Source organism: Platichthys flesus, chromosome 8 (genome assembly GCF_949316205.1).
Source record: "Platichthys flesus chromosome 8, fPlaFle2.1, whole genome shotgun sequence".
Lineage (NCBI taxonomy): Eukaryota > Metazoa > Chordata > Actinopteri > Pleuronectiformes > Pleuronectidae > Platichthys > Platichthys flesus.
The window spans coordinates 12,389,797-12,404,800 of NC_084952.1; the positions used below are offsets into that span (position 1 = coordinate 12,389,797).

Consider the following 15,004-nt stretch of genomic DNA (forward strand, 5'->3'; position numbering starts at 1 on the left):
GGGGTGGGATTATAAGGGCTGTGTTTACCTGTACTTGTTTGTGCTCACGTAAGTCCCTGACTGTCACAGGTCAGAGGGGTGGTTTCTTTTTCTTTCTTTTTTTTGGGGGGGGGGGGTTAAGAAGAGGAGCTTCGTGAGATAGTGTGATGAGAAAGGAAAGAAAAGTGGGAGGAGGAATGATGCAGTGGGAGGTGGGAAGCGAGAGATGAAAGAGAAGAAAGAGAGATCGTAAATTTTCACCCGGACAGACAAATAAAAACTCTCTCATACCGCGCCTCAATCGCCCCAGTTTGTTCGTCATGAATGTGAGCCGGCCTTTGTTTTCCAGAAGACTCCTCTCCCCTTGTGCCAATCACCCGTAACCATCCCTATAAAAACTCTAACCATTGCAAACAAAAATCCCATATGCATTTTTGTCTTTCCTCCCAACGGGCTCCCAAATGACCAATAACACCACACGCTGTACAAAAGCTACTATTTATTCTCTCTTGAGTAACAATACAGTATTTTCACACTGGAGAAAAAATAAATAAACATCTTGTTCAATAAATATTATAGAGATATGATCCATAACCTTACGCCATGTCATCTAAGGCACATTTCAAAGACATAGCATTACATTTATATAACAAAAAACATCTGTAAATAAAAGGAAAGAGATCGATTTCTGGTTTTAAAAGGGACAAAAAAAATCAACAATTTTCAACAAGAATTCCAAAAACAATTGTGCTGAGGAGTGCGAAGTGACGAAGAAGAGGAACAGTTTGACATTTGGGGAACTTTCTTTCAGAATGTTATACGAGCAGACTGATACCACTCTCATGTCTCCCTGTTAAGACATAAAGCTCAAACCAGGTGATGGTGATCTTAGTTTAGCACAAAGACTTAAGCCAGATTTACGATCAACGGAAGGGAGGTGCCGTCATAGATACCTGCAAAGTAGCTTTAGATTTATGGTTCGGCGTCAGATTTCGCCCATGGACAGCACCACGTCAACATGTACTGTTAAGGTCATGTTGTGCTTTAATCATATTCCACAGGAATTGGTACTTTTGCAGTATTTTCATTGAGTGTCATTGTTATGGTGAGCAGAAGTGCTGCAGTGGAAAAGGCTCCAAAAGATGATCCTGTGGAAACTGATACAAAAACACAAACATGCCGTTTTGACCAGTCACAGCTCTTGTGGTCACCATGTGGTGTCTCGCTGCTGTAGCCTTGATGTGCAGTTACATTTTTGAGGAAGTGCATATCAGCTACAGTGCAGCTGCGGAGCCAATGAAAAAAGCTGCTGCAGCCTGTGGCATCAGAACACAGAAGTACAGAAGAAGCTCAACAGCAGAACCTGCCGGGAACTGCTAGGGGGCTCTAACTAACAATCTTGTGTGTTTACTTCGCTCACATGTGAAAATGAGCTTTCAGAGGGAGTTTGAACTACCACAGGGTTTCAAAATGAAATGTTTGTTACTTGTTGTAAGTCAGTAATTAAGAGAGTTTTACAAACACCTTCCATATTGCAGATTTCCAAAAGCCTGGTTTGTATGAATCCGTAAGTGTGTGTAAACAGAGCGATACGATGACGGGACAGACATATGGCCAGGGTTACATTGTGCAATGGGAGTTAGAAACAATAATATAACAACAATGTCATATCAGCTTGTTTGAGCATTTGTTATTGTTTTGTGTGTTCTCGTCTTGAGATATTTTGTAAATCAAAGGTTCATATCAAATCAAGAAAGCTCCGAAAAATTCCCAAAATGTGAAAACTGTTTCTTACAGGAGACCTTTACTGAGGTTTTTGCAGGTCAATAATTCCATGATAAAATATTTTTATGGTGTTTCTAGCTCTGGGATAAATTCCTTATAAAGTGGTGAAAGTTATGAGCACTGAATCAAAAGCAGCAAAGAAGCGAATTGTTTGTTAAGGCACCAAATACCACAGTGAGGGTGAGTCTGTGTATGACCACCTCTCTGTCTGGACAGTATGTGTAGCGCTTTTATAGAGTTACTGTAACTGACCGTCCATCTTACGATTACTCAGCAGTACCCCTCTGCCCATTATTCCCAGTGCGGAACCCCCTGACTCATGCCTCCTCCCGTCTTCCTGTCCCTTTTCCGAGTCTTCCTCTCCTCCTCTTCATCCCTCTGGCCATTTCCTCCGCTCTGCTCTCCTTTTGTCTTTTACCCATTCAGAATAATTTCCCTTCCGCCTTTTCGAGAAAATGAAGTTTGCTGATTCACACTTCTGGAGGTCGCTGAATCAGTTCTCGCTCAATGGCTGCACTGTCCCTCTCGCTGCCTGACACTACGTCTACCCTCGTGCGTGCATGTGTCTAACCACCTACAGTGGTATTTCTGTTGATCTATGAGCCGTGAAGTCCGGTAACTCAGCCCAGTCTCAGCGTGTCTCGCTCAATGAGCTGCTATGTGCATTAGAGAGAGTGACAGTGCTGGTAATGTGTTGGGTTTTGTGTGTGTTATATTCCATTAGCGCCTCTGGTGACCTGCCAATTCGTGCTTCATTCATTTATTCCAGTACAGTATGAATGAATGCGTTAAAGCATGAGTGTGTTTGTGTGCGTTTGTCGGTCAAAGCTCTCAGTTGGTTTCAAGCCGAATTTTGTGCAATTCGTTATGGGTACGATTTCCATTATAATGCACATTTGTGTGTTTGTGTGTGTGTGTGTATTTTGTCTCAGTGTCCCATCCCGTTGAAGTGTCTCAACCTCTTAATCTTTTCTTGAGGCGGTTGAAGTCCTTCGCCGATCGCCACAGCCAACTCTGCAGCTCCCGCAATATCCAAAACCCTTCCACCTTCCTGGCGAAGTCGTTCATCGTCGGCCGCACGGACAGGAGTGAGGAAGAAGAGGAGGAGGAGGAGGAGGAGGAGGAGAGCAGCGGGGTCAAAGGGGGCGAAAGGAGGGAGGTGCCCCTTTGTAAAGACAGGGGGACGGGCTGGGGGAGGAGGGTGTGCCTCTCACCTGCTCCGAACTGGTAGAGGAGGGAGAGTGTGGAGAGGGGAGGTTGGAGTGTGGGGGGGAAGAGGGATCGAGGAGGCCGACGCTGGTGATAGAAAGCTGAGGAAGAGGAGGCCGCCTCCATATTTGTTTGCTGCCCCTCCTCCAGCATTAACCCACTGCTTTTCACCTCAAAAAATCCGTCTTCCTTTCTGATGGTGTCTGTGTGACGTGAGTTCAGGTTGTAGCTGTACCGATTGTTGTTGTTGTCAACGATGGTTGGTTGAAGAAGGGAGACGGATCTTTGCATGTCCAGGTAAGACAATTCGACCCCAGGTTCCGAATGTCTCCCCTCCTCCTCGCCATCCTCGCTGATGCTCAACAACCTCCTCCCCCATCTCTCCGCCCCTACCTCTCGCTCCAGCTCCTCCTCTCCCTCCTCCCCCGCTCTCTCGTCTTCGGTGGCGGTCCATATCCTGCTCTGGGGCTCCTCCCTCTTTCCTCTCCTCCCTCTGTCTCCTCTTCCCTTCTCCCGCGATCCGCCACTCCTTCCTCCAGCTTGAGTCGTCTCAGCTCTCCTCCCCGAATTTGCCCTTTTCTTTTCTATCAGGTCCACGGTGACGCCATCCTCGCGATCTCCTCTGACCACCCTCACCCCACTTCGTTTCTGGGTGTTACGGTGACCCGCCTCCGGCCTAGACCCAGCTCTGGATCTGTACAGGCTCTGGCTCATCAGCGGAGCTGGCCGGTCGCCTCCTATCCCACTCTGAGGGTATTGCAGCTCGCCAGCGCTACTTCTCATGTTTGCAGATGCAGGAGGAAGCGTGTACCCCAGCGTGGTCATCAGCGCAGATATAGAGCCCAGCAGTCCGTCCAGGCCCGTGCAAAAGTGCAGCAAGGAGGTCTTGAGGGAGGGGCAGAGGGTGGAGCGGGCTAGCTCCCTGACAGCCGCCAGCAGCACAGAGTAGGCCTTCTGGTTCTGGGCAAGGCGGGCTTGGTTCTCCAGGCCATGCCACAGCTCCAGGCGGGTGGCGGCAATGGGCAGGGACAGAGCCGTGCTGTTGGGCCGCGGGGGGGAGAAGTCTTTCTCGTTGAATGGAGGGCCTAGGTAGGTGAGCTGGAGGAGGTAAACCAAAGGAGGAGAAAGGAATGAGAAGGTTTATTGGACAAGTGTGGTTAATTCAGTTTTATAGCTTGGGCCGTCATTCATAACAACACTAATAGCAGCTTAATTGCTACACAGACCAAGAGTTTATCTAAACGATTCAATGGACCTGAGAGAAAGAACTCCTGTCATGTTTTTTAGTGAGATCTCAATGCATTGAAATACTGTGTGTGTACAAGCACAGTGTTTCAACATTGACCTAACTAAACTGTGACGCATGTTTACATCAATGACTTGGCAGTTAAGTTTTGTTTTATCTTCCAAATGAGTTCGGCAAACACACGGGTTTGAAACTTCCAGACATGTCAGACGTCTGTCACCGTATTTCAAGATCTCCTTAGTAACTGACATGACAACATGATGAGTGTAATTTTATGAGTATTCGCCCAAACTATGAAAATAACATTCAAGTTAGATGAAGTGCTTTAAGCTAGCAAATGGCAATTTAATGTTAAAACAAATTTTAACAGCAACAACATTTTCTTGATTGAACACAAGCTTTCAGGAGTATTCTCATAACTGTGACGTTGCCAGAGGAGAGACTGTTGCATGGACGGCTAAATTGTTGTTGTTCAAAATAAATATACTATTTAACTGCCTTACAGACCACAGTTTAGCTTTTCTGAATTAAACAAACCAATGCAAATGTGTTATTTTATTTGTTTGTTTTTTTACCTGTGGACAGAGTCACTTTAGCTTTTTTCTGTCTCTGGTCCATGTGCAAAACCAAGGTAATCAGCGCCTGGCTGTAGAATCATATTATGTTATTTCTCTTTTAACTAAAAAAAAACAAATTCTTTAAACCTAAAGTTACAGATGTTTGCCCATTTGGGAAAGTGTAAACAGGTTATGAATATTGATTTATTACCACCCTTTGAGTTACTAGGACATCAACCAGGTAAACAACAATATCATTAATTTAGGATAAACTATTAGTATATTCTCTCTCTCATTGTTTCTTTTTTGGTCAACTTCCCCTTAGTAAGAATATGGATCATAGCCCCTATAATGTGGACCTTTGCAGTCATAAAGTAATTTAGAGGCGAGTTGTTTTTCAGAAAGAGCTTTTGTCTATGGATCACATATTAATTTTTAAATCCCGAACTGTTGGCTTTGATCAATGAGAAATCATATTGTAACAACAAATTACTCACATATACGTCTTTGATCTCCTTGAGCTGATACTCCAGGTACTTGGTGAGTTCATAGGTGCTTTCTATCGAACTCCTCTCACTGGCCAGGTTGTGTGACGAATCAATCGCCATCACCATGGCAGCAGCCAATAACAGGATGAGCTGGTGTTGATGGACTGTAGAGAGATTTAAAAAATAAAAGACTCTGATTAAGTGACTCAGACAGTGTGAGATGTTTCTTTAGTGACAATCATGGGTGATAATCAACACACAGCAGAGGCATTTGTAATCATAACAAAGAGATTACATTCATCTCAGCTATTATTTTCCCAGACATTTTTGTGATTATTTAACTTGATGATCTCAATTACTTTGATGACTTGAGATCAGGCAAAAATCTCCTCTGGCAACAGTTTCCAAGTGTTGCTCTAAAGCCACCGTTCAAACTGTTTATAGGGATTTCTTACAATATTCTGGTTTATTTCCTTGTCTCTATGGCAATGCGCTCGTATGTTTACATATTGCCAGGTCAGAGTCATCTGACACTGCCAATAAAGCTTTTTCCGTTTCCAATCTAATTTTAGCGGTTTCTGGCCGTCTGAGGTTTACTCTGGCTTCAAATAAAACCTCGCCTAATAGCTTCAGACAGTCAGACAAATGGCTCCTATGTTCAGTGAACAAGCCTGTCAGGCGAATAGCAGCTTAAAGACTCACACACACACACACACACACACACACACACACACACACACACACACACACACACACACCCTCACCCTAATCTACACTTAATTTGAACCCTAAGAGAAAGTCTCAACCCACAAAATGCCACAAAATGTCTAGACTTTATCAAAGATTGTGGTCTTCCAGTTTGAGAGCAGGATTTATTGATTACATGATTGAAATTTTCACACAAAACCCTGGGCTCACATTCAAATGACCCCTGCTTGTTTTTAAATTTGTTCTGCTTGTGCTCGAACTGTGTGCTTGCACTCGGATATTTTGTTTCTTGGACAGATCTCTTGCACTCCAGCTTCAGCTCTTCTCCTGCATGTAATGAAACTGCCCCGCCATCGGTATGGGTAAGTTAGCTTTACTTCTGATGGGAATCCGGTGAAATAATAAAGCCGTGGAGTGTGGGAGTGCATGATCCCAGTTAAATGATCACCTGTACTGGTCTCCCAAAGCAGAAACACTAACACATCCACAACAAGGGTAGGACAACTTCATATTTGAGCGTAAGTACAGGGTCATCTTTCTTTGTCTAACAATGTAATGTACAAGCAGACACACACACACACACACACACACACACACACACACACACACACACACACACACACACACACACACACACACACACACACACATGTTCATGTCCAACCGATATGGTGAAAACCAAGACATGTGGCTTTCTTTACAATCACAAACATGAATGTGTTTGCATCAGTTGTGTGTTTTCTGTGGATGTTGTGTTTACGTGTCCGAGTGTTTGTGTAGGTGTTGTATGTTACTGTGTGAGTGTTTGTGAGAATGTTTGTAGCTGTAATTATATATGTTGATTAAATTCACATAGCTGAGAGTTTACGGTGCCTGTGTGTGTGTGTGTGTTTGTGTGTGTGTGTGTGTGTGTGTGTGTTTGTGTGAAGAGGGGTCGTTGGAACAGTGGAAACCTTTTAGTGCCCCTGTCTCTGGTTTCAAACAGAGAAAATTGAAGCTGAAAGCTGGTTTTCAACATTAAGAAACTTCACGTTGATCCACTGATCTCCGTCCTGTGCTCTCTCTCTCTCTGTATCTCTCTCTCTCTCTCTCTCTCTATCTCTTGACGCCGTCGCCCTCACACTTCCTCCCTTCATTTTTTAACTCCCTCTCAACACTTCCTCAGCCGTTCACCCGAGTGCGGTGCACATTTCTCTTAGCCATCTCTACTCTCCATCATCCCCGCTCGCTCTCGTCCTCCTGACACCCAGACTGCAGGCTGCCGTGATTCATGCATGTAATTACGGACAAAACATGCTTCTGTTCAACAGGTGTGAAATATGTTCCACGCAATGTGTGTGACCCTGTGGGCTTTGTCTCCGTCTCTCTCTGACGCACCTCGGGCCTCCTCTTGCTTCACCAACCAAATTCTTTTTTCTCCTCCTGAATTAGTCACATACACTCAAACCTTCCCTTTTCCCTCTCTCTCAGCTTCTCCTCCCCTTCTTCTCCTCCTTATCTCTTCTCTGCCTCGGGTCAAAATAACAGCAGTCAATTAACCCTGATTAGCTCTCATACTCCCTTTCTATCGCCCCACTTTTTCCCCCCTCTCTCCCTTTCATCTCTCCCATCGTGACGGGCCCCTGAAGGATGAATAAGAGGCTTTAAGGAGTAGTAGCTGGAACAGATTGCAAAACATTTACCCTCGACACGTTTTCAATGGTTCTAAGAAAACAAGTTCTGACCTAAAACAGTCGACACCTTTTTCCTCTTACTCAACCGCTTACAATTGACATATCGGTATGCACTCCTTAACAGGTCTGGGTAGAAACCTAGTGATGGCATGTGCTCTATACCGCTCTGTATGTGAAAAAATGTGCTGCCTGCCTGTCTGTGCAACTGAAAACAAGAATGTGTTATAATTGCAGTAAGCGAGAAACGTTTAATGCATCCAAGAGGAAAATGTCTTTCTGCACCTCTGTCAAATAATTATGAAGAAAATAAAGTCATGAGCTTGACAAGGGAGGATAATCACTTTGATAATGGTACAAATTGCGGCGGCGAATCATGGCGAGACGAGTGACTTAATTACTTTGCTCCCACACAACCTTGTGCAGTTATAAACAATATATTCATCGAATGACTGGAGCTGCAGAGACAGACTGGGGAAACTGACAGTTCCAAATTAAACAAGATTAGCCCCACTTGTCCTTTAAGTGAGAGAACCTTACCAAACAACTTCCCAGGGGCTTGATGGTGATTATTCCACCGCTTCCTCCTCACAGCTAGTTTCTAAATCCATGTGTTTGGGCCTGGGCACCTCCCACACGCTCCCACACACACCTTGAAATCCGTCAACTAAGACAACCCCCCCACCCCCACACACACAAACCCCCGTAAGCCAAGCCTCCTCCTCCGACCTCCTCAACTGCAGACACCTTCATCACCTGTCACGATTGAAACCGAAAAAAGCATCTTTCAGTGACGCTCAAACATTTGGAGCTCATCAAGCGCAGGGTCCTCCCACTGAACAGCCTCCATTAGCATCAAAACACCCCGAAATCAACACGCCAGCGTCGACTCGCGGAGTGAACAGCCCTGGAGGAGAAGGACCCACAGTGCGCAGAGAGGGTTGAATTCCGAGGGAATAAAGAAGGTACAGAAAAAAATGAAAAGCTGGGATGAGAGAGAAAATTCTCCTTGGCAGAAAGCGACCCAAGCGGATCCAAACCGTTTCCTTTTGTCTGCCGCCACATGCTCGGAGATGATTGCCAGACGCAGAAGGCTCTTGTTGTTTTGATTGAGCGCTGACATGTCTAAAAGCATCCTCTGCTGCGGCTAAAAACAACTGCTCTTTTGTACAAGTATACTGAGAAAACGTGAACCCACAGCCATATTGCAGTTATATAATATTATACCGGGTGAGTACACTATAGTCGGCATATAGCCTGACTTCAAGGCGAGCCCTGGAGGCTTGGGGCTGTGTCTGTGTACCTGGCAGTGGAAGCACACTCCGCAGGGCAGGGTTGAAACCAGAACATTCTCCGTGGGAGGATTGCGTTACAGCAACACAGGGGTTCCCTGCAACGACCGACCATGACCCGCCTCTGTGCGCTCATGTGCGTGTGACTCCCTGCACGTTTTCTCTCACATACCTATTAGGGTTACATATGCACTCACAGGGGAGCTCCATTATTCACAATAGATCTTTTTTCTTGTTATTCGTATGTGTGTTTTCGCTGATGCAAAGACAGATGTGACACTCCAGAGTCTGGCTGCCATCTGCCCAACAGAGCTGAGCACGAGGTTTCGGGCGCCAGAGCCTCTGCACTCCAACTAGGTCAGAATTAAACACCACCAACGGGTCAGGGTTCAGAGGTGAATTTGGGGATGGAAGGTTGCGTTCAAGGGCGAAAAAGAGCCTCGTAACACATGTGATGTTCTACACTGCAGAGAGTGTTTTGGTAAACCAGTGACCCAGTGCATGTGGGTGTTGTATAGGCCTAACGCTCTCCATCCAAGAGGACTAGTATTTCATGTTTCCCGACATGCACCGCCACTTGAGGTTTTGAACAAGCACTTAAAAACAGAATTTGGTATTGTGGGAAAAGCATGTGCGAGTAAATGTCTCCAATCTGGTCCGGGAAAAACTACCAGCGGTGCCAGAAAAGGTTGCCCTCCATTGCTCTAACCACTTGAAAAGAAGTCCTTAACAGAGTACATGGAAGACGTTGTAAATCAGGTCCAAATGAGATGTTTATCATTTCCAGTGCTACAGTGATTAGGATGGCTGCAGTTAATTGTAATGACTTGATCTCGGTGAGCGCACATTGTAAGACTTTGACACGATTCAATATAAATCAAGTCATGCAGATGGACTTAGAAGTGGGGGAAAAAAGGTTGAGACATCATCTGTGCCTTGTTTTCCTGAGTTAAACGTCCTGTTGCTGCCGGCTACATCCTCTCACTCTCCACACTTCATTTGTATCTATTCACTCATCCGCTTTAGAGGACAGTGACCTTCGGAGGCAGATACATCCCAGCTAGTTTGATACTGTCGTTCCTAGATGTCACGTTGTGAGTGAATAAGAGTCGGGTTTGAGTCCAGCGTGCAAACTCATCTGTACAAGTTCAGCTTCAATCCCCCACTAAGCTCATTGAAATGCAGCCACATGCGATAACTTCAGTCAAAGTGACACTTTTAAATCTCATTATCTCATCGACTTAACCGTCACATTTCTTTCTCAGAATCTGCACCGATCCCACATATCTGTTTTGAACACGGCAGAGCTGCGGCCTCATCGCCGCGTTTTTGAAAGCAAAGACCTGTACTGAGCCAAACCCGAATTTCAGCCAAATTGTTTGTTGCGTAGGTTTTTAATAATACTGTTATGCAAATAATAAATATAGGTAAATATTTGCCTCCCCTCTTGAAACTCACCCTAAATATAAACACACCTGTGCAGGACGCCTTGGGGTCAAAACACACATCAACACACACTGATGCGAGGGACTGAGACACATGTTGGTTCTGCCGCCTATAGGTGAGTGAGGGCGAGTGGAGGTTGAGGGGTTTGACAGTCTGGGGTCAGGGTCGGCATTGTGTGTCTGTGTACAGTTACAGGCCAGATTTATGTGCAATCTGTACTCAATCAAATGTGCATTCCTCCACTAACTCAACACACACAAATGTGCACACACACATGCACGCATAAGCATCCAGATTGTGCAGTCGGGCGTAGATCCACGTATATGCACCAGCCTTATACTGAATAAATACATATAAACAAGCCAATGTGCACCCACACACACACTCAGACATGCGTGCACACACACCAACGCACTCACACACCATCCCGTCTCTTGCAGATTTTTGTTCACACTGAATTTCAGATTGATCCAGTTGGCCCTGGACACACACTCGCGTTGCCAAACAGCACAAGCGACCCCAAAACCAAAAGGCGAGAGAAAACACACATTTAATGCCCAGAAACTGTTCAAACATTTCTGTCTGATCACAAAGTCAGTGTCCTCCGTCTCCCTCCTCACCTTATAAGCCAATCTATCCCTCCCTCTCTCTCGCTCTTTTAAATCTGGGGAATCCACTCGCGCCGTGCTTTATCGCCATGTTTGGTTTCAATTTCATTGTCGCTTGATCTGTTCCCCTCCCTCCGTCTCGCCACTAAATCTTCCTGAAACATCGAACTTCCATTTCAAAGTTTCCTTCCTTTCTCTCCCTAATTACTGTTACTCTCTCTTCCTCTCACTAATTGGTTCCACTCGATGCCTTCATCAACTCCTTTCATTCCTCGCCGGCCCCTTTTTCAGACCCTTGGTTTTTAATTTACCTCCTAATGACTTAGTTTAGTGGCTCGGCAGAGTCCTGGGCGACACTCATGTCCTCTTGTACTGTGTTTCAGTTTGTGTGTTGTGGTTCACTATTGCTGTGGCAGTATGACTTTCATGTGTCGTCTGCTGTTTGTATTTTTTGTTATTTATCGCCTTGCATGGGCGGCCAAACTAGGGACAAATAGAGTCGTACATTTATTTTAGAATTTTTGCACATGCCACCTGAAATTAAGCTCCACTACAAAATGTTTTTTACTTTTTAACTCCACTAGCCATAGTTATGTTGTGTACTGCCGGTGAACATAGTTTCAATCTAAAAATTCCTCATTAAATACACAATGCATAATTTATATAACTCGATAATGTATAAAACTTGAAGTTAGATCCACCCTGATCCAACACAGTGTTAAAAAGCAGCATCAGTCCTAATGATCAAATCCTTTCTGCCTGAGTAATAAATACTTTTACGCTGATGACACTGTGTTGTTTAGAAACTGTCCTGATACATATCTTCGAACAGTAGTGTCTATTTTTATATTATGGTGTTGCTCCTTTTACTTAACTGAGGGATCTCAAAGTGAGGACAGATATTTTCGGGCCTTGAAGGATCGAGACAGAGGGGAGGAGGAGGAAGAGGAAGAGAGGATTTGAGAGGAAGGGGGGAGAGAAGAAGGTGGTGGAGGAGGGGGTTTCTGCAGCGAGGGGCCATGTTAATTTGGGAAAAATGTAAACAGCATGTGTAACTGTTCAAAGCGTGACCGACTCATTTTATATCATTCCCCCCTTCTCTGTGCTCGCTCTTTCCCTCTGGGTGCTGCTAACTTCTGTCAATCTGCACTGCATTAACCCCTCTACCGCCAGTTCCTCCTCCTCCTCTCTCTCACCCTCTCTCTCTACAAACCTCCCCCCTCCATGCATCAGCTTGACATCCCTATATGTATAAATATTGTATGTATGTGTGCGTGTATGTGTGTGTGCGTACACATCATAAAGAATTGAGGATGGAGCTGAACGAATCAAAAGATGTGAAAGGTTCACTTGAGCCTCTCTTTTGCACATCTCTCTCTCTCTCTCTCTTCTTACTTTGTTTCTTCTGATTGGCTGTGTTTGAACTCACTGTTCCAACACACACACCCACACACGCACACACACACACACACACTTTTATCTGAAACACACCGACACTAATTCAAACCTCCCGGCAATAACAGGCCTTGTCTCTGGGATCGTGTGTGTGTGTGTGTGAAAGTCAAAGGTGCCATGTTCCTCAAGAGCAGAGGTTGCTGTGTATTTATTTGCTCTGAGAATCAGGAGCAGCAGCAGTTTGCCCTCAACTCTGTTTATTGTGGATCTAAAGTTTCACCAAGTTTGCTGATGTGCCGAGGAGCTGGTTCACATGATCTGACCACCTGAGACCAGGAGAGCGAGGGAGGATGGCATGAGATGGAGAGGGAGAAAGGGAAGGCAGAGAAAGAGAGGAGAAAGAGAGAGGAAGTTGGTGATACACTGTTCCACACATCACTTCATGGCACAGCCGCCCTTTGGTGTCTTTCCCTCTTTCTCTCACCTCCTAGAAGACATGGAGCAGCAGCCGCACCAGTCCTCCCAAGGGGAAAAGTGTGTGCGTCTGTTTTTATGTGTGTGTGTGTTCTCTCACACCCTGACTAACGTGAATCATGTACTTTCTCATATCAGTGACAGCTAACTAGACAGGGGCTTCAGTTGCCTCCGACCCCTTCGACTCCTGTCATTTTTTATTGTGAATAATACCCCCCTCCCTTCTCTCTCTCTCTCTCTCTCTCTCTCTCTCTCTCTCTCTCTCTCTCTCTCTCTCTCTCTCACACACAGATTTTGTCCAGTCTCTTCTTCTTGCTCTCTCTTTGAACTCTGTTCCTCTCTTCGCTGGCAACACATTTATTGGCATATATCTGAAAAACATCAAATAACTTAAAAATGAAATAAAAATGTTTCTCTGGGTTCATATAGTTTTTTCTTTTTTGTCCATTCATGTTTATTAGAAACTACAACGATTATCTAATATCCTTTGACAACCTTTGAGATGTGATGATGAACCTCAAGACGCATCTGTCTCTTCATTATGAATTTTCTAAATTATTCACAACTACTATTAAACAATGCTGCAGGTAAAAAAAACTTTAAAATAAATATAAACATAAAAAGATATTTGGATTAATTTCTTTTCAGGGTTAAAAAAACATAATTAACATAATCTAAGAGCATATCATAATTCGATTTTTAAGTTTACACTGCATAATTTATTGCGTAATTAAACTCTAAAAAATATAGAATAGGATTTTAAAAGTGTAAAAACACACACCAATATGTTCTGTAGCAACTAGTCCTGCTCTTGTTCACAACTTTCAATATACATCACACATTAATAGGCCCATTATCAAACTGAAACAAAAAAATATATAGTACGTAATTTTTTGTTTCATGTGGAAAAAACTAAAAAATATGTTTCTTGCTTTTTTAAACTTCATTAAATGTTTTTATTTTCTTGGTCTTACCTCCGCACAAACTTGTCATTTTCTCCAAATCCCTTTATTCGGTTGTGTGCGCTCTCTGAGCTTCATCCACTGCACGAGCTGAAATAAGCCGATGATGATAATGATGACGATGATGATGATGATGGTGATGTTTTTCTTCCCTCGTGTAGATTAGTCAAAAAAACTTTTCTTCGGCTCAACACAATCTGCTCCTTTCCCCTCTCACAACAAAAAAAAAAAGAGGTGATGATTAAATCCTGTGGATGGAAGTTAAATTGATAATAAAGATGAAATACTAGGAGATGGAGGTGAAATATTGACGCTCCTCTGTCCTGGTGTGTGTGGTCTGCTGTGTGACAGACGGAATGACGGCGGAGTCTTTTTGTACCTCCTCCTCCTCCTTCACTTTCCTGCCCCTGTCTCTCCATCTTTCTGTCCTCCTCCTCCTCCTCCTCCTCGGTGCGGGTGATTCAGCGCGCTGACGCACCGGCGGCTCAGCTCGGTGCGGAGCCGCTGAACCACGGGACTTGTTACGACTCATTTCTGCCTCCTGAACGCAACGCAACCCGACTGCCGCCTGTTTGATGTTTAATCGGATTCCCTCGGATAATAAGGTGCAAGTCAGGGAGACCTGGGAACCCTGCGACCCTCGGATCATCCAGGAAACGAGGATTTAAATCTGCACCCCCCCCCCTCCCCCTAACTCTGACAGACATGTGGGATTTTTTTTTTTTTTTTTCTAAATAACTTTTTTTAAATTGTTCTTTAATATTTATTTAATCAAATCAAGGAAAACGCCTAATTAAAACGGTCGCCGTTGTGTAACAGAAGGCCCTAAATCATCTTAAAATAATTTATATAAGCACAAAAATAAACTTTAAAATATCACTGAACCGTAGGATGATTTTTTTCTTAGTCAATAAAGATGATTTAACAACTTTTATTGATTAGACTGGTGAAAACAGATTCTGCTTAGGGCTCTTAATTTTAGAGGCTTCATAAATTGTGATCAAGATACATTTTTACATTTATAATGGTAATAATCGGTCTGTTAACCCACTCTCTGTTTCTAAGAAAATGAGAGGAGACATGTGTTTGCCTGCTCCAGAGCGTTCTTCCTTCTCCCTTCATTCCTCAACTTTTATTTTTTTATTGACAGAGGAATTACAGGGATCTTCTCCTCTCACCTCCAGC

The 15,004-nt window shown here is 44.1% G+C and overlaps 1 protein-coding gene across 1 annotated transcript; it reads right to left on the reverse strand.

Moving 5' to 3' along the window:
- Nucleotides 1-465: 465 nt before the first annotated feature.
- clcf1 (cardiotrophin-like cytokine factor 1) lies at nt 466-14,113 on the reverse strand. Its single transcript, XM_062393209.1, has 3 exons — nt 13,832-14,113; nt 5,274-5,428; nt 466-4,071 (listed from the first exon to the last, which is right to left on the reverse strand). Exons 1-3 carry the CDS (start codon nt 13,848-13,850, stop codon nt 2,719-2,721), a joined length of 1,527 nt encoding a protein of 508 aa, XP_062249193.1. The 5' UTR covers nt 13,851-14,113; the 3' UTR covers nt 466-2,718.
- Nucleotides 14,114-15,004: the final 891 nt, after the last annotated feature.

Bases quoted from the DNA above. Each gene is read 5' to 3' on its own strand.
- clcf1 (XM_062393209.1), bottom strand. The intron at 4,072-5,273 runs GTGAGTAATTTG...TACCTCCTCCAG, and splicing joins AGGAGATCAAAGACGTATAT to CTCACCTACCTAGGCCCTCC.